Source organism: Balaenoptera physalus (assembly GCF_965194825.1).
Source record: "Balaenoptera physalus genome assembly, chromosome: 14".
Lineage (NCBI taxonomy): Eukaryota > Metazoa > Chordata > Mammalia > Artiodactyla > Balaenopteridae > Balaenoptera > Balaenoptera physalus.
Window position 1 is genome coordinate 86011714 of NC_138893.1, and position 10655 is coordinate 86022368.

Here is a 10655-nt window from a genome sequence, read left to right on the forward strand (position 1 = left end):
CCCACCAGCGGTGTGATTCCTACTCCTTCCCTCAAGGGTACCACCTCCCCTGTGAAACTACCCCTCCCTTTAAGATGCAGGGCAGGAAGACGGGGAGGAGAGGAGGCCCTTCCAGCTACAGTCCTCCTCACACCCAGTGTACAGGGAGGGCAAGGAGGAGAGCCCCAGATATCAGTTGGCTGGATCTTGCCCCCTCCTTCCAGAGGCCTGGAAGAAGGAGTTGAAAGACCTGGCTTCCCGGGTGGCCATCTTCACCAAGGAGAATAAGCTGAAGAGCAAGGAGGTGGGTGCAGAACAAAGCAGATGTCTGAGAAGAGATGAAATGGACTCGCTCCTTTGTAACTAAATCCCTCCCACGTGGCTTCCAGCAGATCAGCACAGAGCGAGCCTTCCTGAGAGGCGCTACTGTTGGCACAGGGGAAGGGGCCCATGAATTCAACCCAAGGGAGAGGGTCCCAGTGAGGGTTCAGAGGACAGAACGTACCAGGTGGAGAAATCCAAGAAGGGCTCATAGTTTAGAAGCGGATGGGGAGATGCGTACCTAGGGGAGGCGTACAGCATAAAGGCTCACAAGCTGGAAAATGCAGGGCATCCTTAGAGACCAGAGGGCTGAAGAACAGGGTACAAGTGGGCAGCAGTGAGGGAGAAGGTGGGAGAAGGGCTGACTTTGGACGTAGGCAAGATCAGCTTGCTTCTCATTTCTGAACTTAGTTTCGTGTCTAATCTGAGAAGGGGTGGAAAATCCCTGAAGAATTTCAGACAGAACGGGGGTGGCCTCCTGGGTGCTATTTGCTGATAAACCAGTAAGGAGAAGTGGGAGGCAGCTTGAAAGTGGTTGAAATTGGTCCTAGGACAGGCCCAGCTCTTTGTGGCTGAGTCTGGTCCTGCCCTCGTCTTGGGCAACAGAGTTCTCGTCCCTGCTCTGCAGCTAACTCGCTGTGACACTCAGGGCAACTCAGCTAAGCTGTCTGGGTCTCAGTTTTCTTATCTTTAAAATGGGGAGAAGGATACTACCAGTCTTAACTGGAGTTCTAGGGACAGGAGGTCCTAGGCCTTGTGCCCACAGGCCTGGCTCAGGAAGGTTTCCCAGGGCAAAGAAAGGATGGCAAGCTGTGGGGGACAGTATCCTACACCAAGGCAGGATACTGTTTTCAAATCTCTGATGGGCTGGGCGGAAGGGCATGGGGAAGGCCTACCCAGGAAGAAGTACAAGGACCGCCCGAGAACCACAGGGGGGCAGCCAACATTCAATGAAATTCCAGCAGGAAGAGCAATAGCTATAATGGAAGGGCCGCCCCACTGGCAGGAGGGGTCTAGGACAGGGTCGGGCTGGCCTGGTTGATCTCCTGGGTCCCTGGCCTCCTCCTCTTCTTTTCCCCCTTGTCCCCTCTGCTTTCTCCTCTTTCTCTCTCTCTGCCTAGAGTCTCTGGCCGCTTTCTTCCCAGCAGAAGCAGGAGCCTCAGCGGGAGCAGGGGGCAAAGTACTCAGCAGAGACCGGGAGGCTCATCCCTGCTCCCACCCGGGCCACGGCCCGCCGCCACTCCCGCCAGGGCGCACGAAACCGCCCTGCGAGCAGAGATGGAGGAGACCAGACCTTCATCCTGCAGGATCAGGAGTTGCTGGTGAGGCGCTGGGAAGGTTGGGGGCTGTGGACCCTACAGAGGCCCTAGTCTGAGGGCAGAGAACACGGTGGTACCTGCTCCCAGGCTCACAGGGATCCAACTAGGACCCTTGCAAACTGCTTTCAAGCCTGGCTTCTCCCAGGGAGCCTTGCGCCTGAGACCATAAGGCTCGAAAACCCCAGACCTGGGAGTCAGGAGCCTGGATTCCAATCCCCAGCTGCCTCTAGCTTTCTGTGTGAGCCTTTCCCTCTCTAAGTCCTTTTCCCTCTCGGGACCTTAGTTCCATGATTTAGCCAAACTGGGAGCACGGACACGTTGTCACAAGGTCTGGTCCAGCTGTGGCACCTGACGTGTTAGTGAAGGGAGCCACGGCGGTGGAACGAGAAGCCTGGAGGTGGAGGCCCTGCCTGGCGTGTCCTCACCACGCCCAGCCTGCTGCCCCCCGCAGCCTGCAAGGCTGGTCGCAGCCACCTCCCCACACCCTGGAGCCATCTGGTCTGTGCTGCAGCGAAGCATAAAGCCCCCTCCTCCGTGTTCGAGTGTCCCATGGGGGCCTGAGAGGCACGCGAGAGTCGTGCTGGTGGGCGAGGCAGTGAGAGTCTCTGTTCAAAGGCGCACATGTTCTCCAGGAGAGGCCAGACCATGACAGCATCCTGACACCTTCCCTGTGACCAGTGCTTTAAAGCACGCAGTCCCCTTGGAGCCTTACGACAGACAGTTCAGGGAATAGATAGAGCAGACAGGGCCCCATTCCACAGATGGGGAGGCTGAGGCCCTGCCGGGTGACAGCCCATGGCCCAGGTCCCCGGAGAGGGAGCAGCATGGCAGGGGCTAGAACGCAGTGCTTTCTCCACCGTAGGGCGGCCTCACCTTCCCTGGAAGTAGGTTCTCGGGTCCTGTGGGGAGGGGGCACAGGGCAGGTAAGTTGGATGCGGAGAATGGAGAGGGACCCCGGGCAGATGGGGGCGGGGGTCACCTCAGGGCGCAGGTATCCAGGGGTGAGGGTGGGCAGCCGAGCAGTCGCAGGCCTGGGGAGAGGCCCGGACCAGCTCCCGCTCTGCCAGGGATGACGCAGACCTGCTGGGCACTGACAGCGCCCCTCGGGTCCTGGGGAGACTGACCACCAAGCGCTGAGGGAACCCCACTTTCCTAGGACTCCGGGGGCTCCGCCTCCCCCCGTGGGCCCCAGCTCCACATAGGCACAGCCGCCAGCAGCAGCCTGGCCTAGGGAGCCCCCACAGCCCTTCTAAGACAGAGCTGGATCTCTTGCCGATGATCCCTGACTGGAGGACGCCGCGGGGAAAGGGCCGCGAAGTAGCAAAGATGCCAGAGGCTGAGAAGGCGGCTGGGAGCGAAGAGCGCACGGCTCTGGGCGGAAAGGAGCCCCCGGCCGAGCAGGGCACAGAACCAGCTGACTCCGGCCCTCAGGCCGCCCACGGGGATCACCCCACCTCTTTGCTAACATCTCCAATCTCTGAACTTGGGAACTTCAGGGAGGGGAGGCCCATGGGGTCCCTGAAATCCCCACACCAAGGACCCAAGCATTCGGGACTCGGTGCGTCTCTGAGGAACTGATGGGCCAGCTCTGACCTTGCCTTCCCAGTGAGGGACTTTGGGGTACAACCAGCCCAAGTCGGGCTCAGGGATGAGGGGTCCAAGTGTCTGATTCTGAGGCTTCGTTCTGCCACAACAGCTCAGCGAGGTGTCCTCCTCTCTCGAGGCCTCAGATGCCTCATCTGCCCGGTAGGGAGGTTAAGAATCTTCCTCCAGGGCTGCAGGCAGAGAAAGCTTTCTACAAAGTGTAAAGTCCCATGCGGAGGGGAGGCAGGGACCATCGTGGGGACCCGTCTAGCCAAGCAAGGGCTCTGGGAGACCACTTCGCGGGGGAGGCAGCTGTGCAGCCCGCTACAACATGCCGTCCGGCCACGCTGACCCACGCCTGTCCTCCTGCCCACAGATCCTGGAGCTGCTTTCGCAAATCCTGCAAACAGACTCCTTGAATGCTATCCAGTTCTGGCTACTCTACGCGCCCCCCAAGGGTGAGGACACAGTCCCGGGCCCAGAACCTCGCCTGAGTGGAGACCGCTGAGGGCTGTGTCCGCTGTTTCTGCAGGACTCAGATGTCACTCGGCTCCCACCCCAGGGCCTTACACGGGGGCCTCTCCTCCTTTTTGGAGCCCCAAACTAATCTCTTCCAGCTAGACAACGTCACTGCTCCCTCCTCCACATTCCTCAGCAGGGTTTCCACGACCCTGCTCCTTAGCGGGGACCCCCTCCTCCACACTGACCGCAGGCCTCGGCCCCTGGGAGGGAGACATTCAAAGACCATACGTAGCAGACACAGCCTTTAATCCACCACTGTGGGAAACGCACATGCACAGAGGTGCAAATGCTCGTACATAAGAGCACACACACATGTGCACGTGAACACGTAAATGGACGTACACATACTCACTGGGGAGGTAGGTGGAGGGGGTATCTAAGGGGGAGGGAGAGGAGTGATGAGAGCCAGAGAGCCAATTGGACGGGAGAGTGGAGGAGGAGGAGGGGGAGGAGGGCGGGTCCCCAGCAGGCTTCCCAGGGGGCCAGGGGGTGTGGTGGCAGGTGGACCAAGAACCAGGTACACTCGAGAGAGGTGTGGAGGGCCGAGGCACGCTGCACACACAGGGGCCAGAGAAGTGTGGCCTTCCCCATGGGCCCCCGAGGACAGAACGTGAGATGGTTAGAGAGAGCCATCTGGGCCCATTGGGCAGAAGAGCTGGAGGCCCTGCTCCCTGCCTGTCCCACCAAGCGGCAGGATGGGGGCCGAGGTCTTGCCCCTGAGGATTCTCCCCCGCCTGTGCTTACAGAGAAAGACATGGCACTAGGCCTCCTGCAGACAGCAGTGGCTCAGCTCCTTCCCCAGCCCCTAGTCTCCATCCCAGCAGAAAAACTCCTGAACCAGCTCCAGGAAATTCAAGAACCACTTCAAGAGAGGCAACAGCTACCCTAAAGGTGGGCTTCGCACCCCTCAGCTGCCCCTCTCCTCCCTAACATTCAGCCACCTGTCCTCCCAGGTGAGGCCAGTGGAGGCCAGAGGAGGGAGCCCAGTGCTGGCCAGAGCCTGGGCTGCCTAAGCCTGTCCTGGAGGAAGAGGCCCATGCTCTCCCCCAGACCCCCCCAGTCCTACCTATGCGGCTTGAAAGCTTACTCTGCCAGACCAGACTCCAGGGGCCAGCTGTGGGGATGCTAAGGGGGTGACCTGTGTCAGTTGTCGCAAGACAGGGCTGGGTAAGCCACATCTAGCTCTCCAGGAGCTCTTGGTCTTTGGGAGGACACAAGCAGAGAAGGAACGGTGACACAAGGCAGGCAGAAGTACCTTTAAGTATTAAGTCCGGTATTAAGTCCTCTGGATGGCTGGAGAGAAGGATTAATGATGAGCTGGGGAAAGGGAAGATGAGGGAAGTCCACACACAGCAGGGCAGTGGGGCCTGAGTGTCAGCCATGGGACCAGCAATCCTGAGTGCCCACTATGTTTGCCTGACACCGCTGGGTGTTTAACACATTTCTAGTCCATACAGCCGCCCACGGAGGCAGTATTACCTCCATTTTACAGATGAGAAAACTGAGGCTCAGGAACAGTTGAATGACAGCCCAAAATCACGCAGCTGGGCAGCAGAAAAGCTGGGGTTCAAATTTAGGCTTATCTGACTTCCAAGCCCAGCAGCGCTCAGATTCACCAGGGAGCTTATTGAAAAGGCAGATGCCTAGAGATTGTCACTCAGTAGGATGGGGGTGAACACGGAGATGTGTATTTCCAACAGCCCTAAGTATGTCTGAAAGTGCCTGGGGACACTGCTGGGATGGATAGGATTTGAACAAGCAAATGAGAGGGTGGGGAAAGTCAGGAGTGGAAGTCAGAAATGGGAAGCGTTAGGGAATGTTAAATCTGGGAGTGGCTGGAGCGCGGGTGGGCGGATTGGTGAGAAGGGGGCGGCATGCTGTGCTGGCTTGGATGTGCTGAAGGTGTGGGTGCTTTGCTCTGGCCCTGGACTCGGTTTTCTTTTCCACTTTGAGACCAGGGCTGGCACAGTGGTAAGGCAGCTTCACTGTGACCTTAGGCAAGCCACCTGCCATCTGTGAGCCTCTGTTTCACCTTCTCAAAACCCCCTCTCCCGGAATCATAGGGAGGAAAAATTACATCGGGTGCATCAAAAGGCTTGCTGAGTGCAAAGCCAATACAAGATATGAATGTTATCCATGCTCATCAGTATTTCATTAGGGAAGCAGGGTTTCTGTCTTCTCCACTCACACAGGAAGGCTTCCCGTCTGCAGGGAAGCAGCAGGCCAAGGGAGGGCAGGTGCAGTGGCCTCCCTACAGCTCCCTACAGAAGGGCCTTGGTTCCCTGTGGCCACAGCGGGCGATGGAGTCACAGTTGTTGGGGTCCTGCTTGGGGTGGGGCCATCCCTGGACAGACACCTGCTGGCTCTCAGGAGGGGTGGCTCTTGCCTCTCCCTGGGGCACCTTCCCCACCTCCCTGCCCACCCTGCCACTCGGCTGGCTGCACGGCTCCAGCCTGACCTTCCCAGCCTCTCCTTGTGTTGGTTTTAGCCAATCCCTGAAGAAGATGAAGACACCACCTCTATCAAAAAGCGAAAAACCAGGTAAGAGTCCACATAGCAGGTCACTGGGGGCTCACAGAGGCCCACCATGGCTAGATTCCTCAGGGGATACAAGGACCCCCTGGAGATGGGGCCCTGCCCAAAGAAGCGGCTCATTTCATCCATCCATCCATCCATCCACTCATTCGTTCACCAGATACTTAATTAGTAAGCTAGTAGCGCTAGCTTCTGGGGTCACCGGGGGAGAATTCGGAGACGAGTTCCTGCTGCCGTGGAGCTTCATCCTAGGCAGAGGAGTGCAGACCACAAAGAAACCTGAGGCAGATGGGTGCCCTAAGGAAAATGACAGGGCGATGGCAGAATCAGGAGGACAGGCAGGCTGGGGAGAGGGCCCCTTGAGCCGAAAGGCAGGAAGGATCCAGCCCTCTCTGGGTCAAGGGAGAGCCTGCGAGCAGGGCTTCCACCTGCCAGCTGTGTTGGTGAAAGGGCAGGCAGGCCAGGGTGGCCGGAGCCTCGTGGGTTGGGGACGGCGGTAAGAAATGAGATCAGTGGGCAGAGCCGGCCTGTGGGAAAGGCCAGGCATGTGGTCTCATAAAGAGAGCGTGGGGTTCACTGGAGGGTTATCAGCAGGGTGTGGTGGGACCCCTCTGGCTGCTGTGTAGAGAATGGACTGTGGGGTTCCAGAGGGGATGAGGGAGACCAGGGAGGAGGGGGTACCTTAGACCAGAGGCGGGGGGAGGGGAAGGAAGGTTGGAGGGGAGAGGAGAGGACAGGTATTCTCGATGTACACTGTTCTGCCCCACTAGACTGTAAAGGGTCCTGTGTGCCGGGCAGCGTGTCTGACACAGAGTAGGTACTGCTCAGACATCTGTGACCTGGATGTAGAAGAGGGTGGTGAGGCTGGGGGAAGGGAGTCAACCCCTCCCAGGTTGCCAGGAGAGCCCGAGCGGAAGCCTGGCCTGACCCAGGCACGCACACATCCACCAGGGCCTGGCGGGGAGAAGGGGTCTCCCCAGATCTCCTGGGCAGCTCCCAGGTAGGGGCCTGGCCCCTCACGCTCTCCTGCCTGCTATGTTCCCCCCCGCTCCCAGAGAACATCGGGAAATCACAAGTTCTTCACGTGCACTCCAGCCAGATCCCAGAAGAGAAGGCGGCAAAGCCAAAGGCAGAGGGCTGAGGAGTCCGCACCACTTTGCCCACCTTGCTCAAGAAGAGTCCCTGAGTTCAAAGATTCAGCCCGCACCTCCTCAACAGCAATACCGGTTTTCCTATCACGTGGAGCCTATTAAAATACTGTCTTCCCCTTAAGAGGACAGTTCCGCTCTCCTACCAGGAGGTCTGTGCTTGGGTAGTTTGCTCCAGGAGGGGGAATGAGCTGTACCAAACCATCCCGACTCCCTTGGAGAAAGCCTCCCCACGTGGGGCTTCCCTGGTTCTGTTAGGTTCCAGAGAACTGAAGGGCAGGTCGTAGCTGGGGCTCTGCTCATCCCTGAGCCAAGTCGCACAGGGTTCTGGGCAGATTAGAGCAGAGGTTGGGAACTCGCCACTTTACAATACCGATCCGTACCAATTACTGAGTTCCTACCAGGCACTGAGGCAGGACTTAGGTACTAGCTAATTCACACAGAACACTATGTGAATTGCTGTACATGTTTTATATATGGTACTATGTTTGATGTTCCCCAAAGCTCTATGAGGTAGAGAATCACTCCCATTTTATAGATGAATAAACTGAGTGAGGCTCAGAAAGGTGAATGAGCTTGTCCAAGGCCGCACAGTAAGTGACGACCAGGATCCAAATGCAACATGTCTGGATCTAGAATCCCTGCTCCTATCTGCTGCACTCTGCTGCCTCGCGAACAGCAACCCTCACCGCAAGTTGTGGTTACATTCCTGAAGAGCATACGGTTAGGAAAATGGTGCTTGGCAAGATCAAGAAGGAAAGGGACATTATACAAATGTGACCCAGATGCAGCTGGGGTGTCTCTATCCTTTAAGATATAGAGAAGACGGCTTTGACCCTCTGGGAAGTCCAATGGGTTCCTTGAGATTTCTGCAAATTGCTTGGGATGGGATGGGGAGGTCGGCATTGAGTATTTACAATTTCATGGTCACCTATGGCTCTGAGCTCCTACTTCTATTGACTTAGTTCAGTCCACGGATTGTGGCTCCATTCTATACTTCCAGCACTGCCCCCATTCCCCCACGTCAATTCATATGACCCCATTCACACAAAACTTGTGCACGGCAGTCTTCAGTCAAGATCAGGGGCTGGATGGGGATTTGCTGTGAACCCAGCAAACAGCTTCATGGTCAATATTAGATCACCTTGTTTTTAAAAGTTCTTGGCCACTCTTCCACTGGGGATGTTTCCCTGGTGGCAGCATCACATATAACAACTATGCCCTGGGGCTTCCCCGGTGGCGCAGTGGTTGAGAATCCACCTGCCAATGCAGGGGACACGGGTTCGATCCCTGGTCCAGGAAGATCCCACATGCCGCGGAGCAACTAAGCTCGTGTGCCACAACTACTGAGCCTGTGCTCTAGAGCCCATGAGCCACAACTACTGAGCCCACGTACCACAACTACTGAAGCCCACGTGCCTAGAGCCCATGCTCCGCAACGAGAGAAGCCACTGCAATGAGAAGCCCGCGCACCGCAACGAAGAGTAGCCCCCGCTCGCCGCAACTAGAGAAAGCCCGCGCGCAACAACGAAGACCCAACACAGCCAAAAATAAATAAATTAAATAAATAAATTTATAAAACAACAACAACAACAACAACAACTATGCCCTGGGAATTCCCTGGCGGTCCAGTGGTTAGGGCTCCGCGCTTCCACTGCAGGGGGCACAGGTTAGATCCCTGGTCAGGGAACTAAGACCCCGCATGCCACATGTTGCGGTCAAAAAAACCAAACAAAAACCTATGCCCCTTGCCATCTCACTGAATTTCTCCTGCCCTGTCCTCAACCCTACCACCAGTTTGCCCCCAGAAAGCCCACACTATTTTTATTTTTTCCAATTGTTTTCTTATAAAATATACATAACACAAAACTAACCATTTAAACCACTTTGAAGTGTACACATCAGTGTCATTAACTACATTCACATTGTGTGCAACTATTACCACCATGCATCTCCAGAACTCTTTTCATTTTGCAAAGCTGAAACTCTGACACTCATTAATAATTTCCCATTCCCCCCTCTTCCCAGTCGCTGGCATTCCACTTTCTGTCTCTGAATCTGACAACTCTAGGTCCACCATATTAGTGGAATCATATAGTCTTACGCATTATCCTTCTGTATCTGGCTTACGTCACTTAGCATGACGTCCTCAAGGCTCATCCATGTTGTAGCATGTCTCAGAGTGTCCTCGTACATTTACTTTTTTAATCGATGCAGCAGTTCAGCTCCTCCAGCCTCTGTTCCCAAACCCTCCAGCTCCACCTTGCCCTGTCTAACCTCATTTAGGGGCTGGGCTGAACAGAAGGACTGTTCATGGAATAGGGTCCTTGCCCCTTGGCAGTTGTGGTTACAAGAGTATATCCCTACTCCATTATGAGTAATTTTTTGAAATCCAGACAGTGAAAAATGCTAAAAGCTATCTGTTTCCAAAATATATCATACTTCTTGGCACAAAAGCCCTGGGTCCTTAGGTAATCCTTCTACCCCTCCTCTAATTTTTCAGGAAAAATTGCCATGAGATTAATATCTGCCCCTGCAGATTTTCATACTTTTCTTATTCTCTGGAGCATACCTCTCTTTTAAGTTTCTTAGCCCATCCTTCAAATCTATTTATTTTGCTTTCTCCATCTCGTGTTTCCTTTTGCAACTCCCTGCAAAATGCTTGTGTCACTGCCTGGCTTTTGTACCCATTGTCACTGCATTGAAAGACAAGATGTTTCAGGCCTGGCTTCTTACCTGTGTATTTTGAGGGTAGATTGTGAACAGATGAGATCTTTCTCAGCAGCTCTGCAGTCTGTTAGGAGAAAGATAAGGGGACTGAGTTGAATCATGTGCACATAGAAACACTGTGGAAATAAACATGTGCTATGCAAATGGGAAGAGGAAACTACCATATTGCAAAAACACAGATGGCTAACCTATGGTTGCATGGGATGATCTGACCTCATTCAATGCTCACAGCCACCCGTAAAGTAGGTTTTATAGGTGGAAAATCCAAGGCTCAGAGCAGAAGCAACATCAAAATTTACACAGCCAATCAGCAGCGGATTCAAACTCAAGGCTGTGGGCTCCTCTGTCAGTGCCCTTTGCTTTCTGCCAGCTGCCATCTTGCAGGATCACCCCAAGTCCCACTTGTCTCCAGACAGAGAAGTGGACCCTTCTCTCACTTCCAGCCACTTCACCCTCTCTTCCTTCTGGTTCCTCTTCTTCCATCTCTTAGATATGGAGTTCGGCAGGGTTTGCTGTG

At 55.3% G+C, this 10655-nt stretch overlaps 1 protein-coding gene across 1 annotated transcript in view; it reads left to right on the forward strand.

Annotated features, from left to right (window-relative positions):
• TBATA (thymus, brain and testes associated) overlaps positions 1-10114 on the forward strand; it is a 401276-nt gene extending 391162 nt beyond the window's left edge. Inside the window, exons 5-9 of the mRNA XM_082424561.1 lie at positions 204-283; positions 1449-1622; positions 3580-3661; positions 4472-4616; positions 6214-10114. Of these exons, the coding sequence (XP_082280687.1) occupies positions 204-283; positions 1449-1622; positions 3580-3661; positions 4472-4614 (479 nt within the window). The 3' untranslated portion in view covers positions 4615-4616; positions 6214-10114. The remainder of the gene's footprint in view (positions 1-203; positions 284-1448; positions 1623-3579; positions 3662-4471; positions 4617-6213) is intronic.
• The last annotated feature ends 541 nt before the right edge of the window (positions 10115-10655 follow it).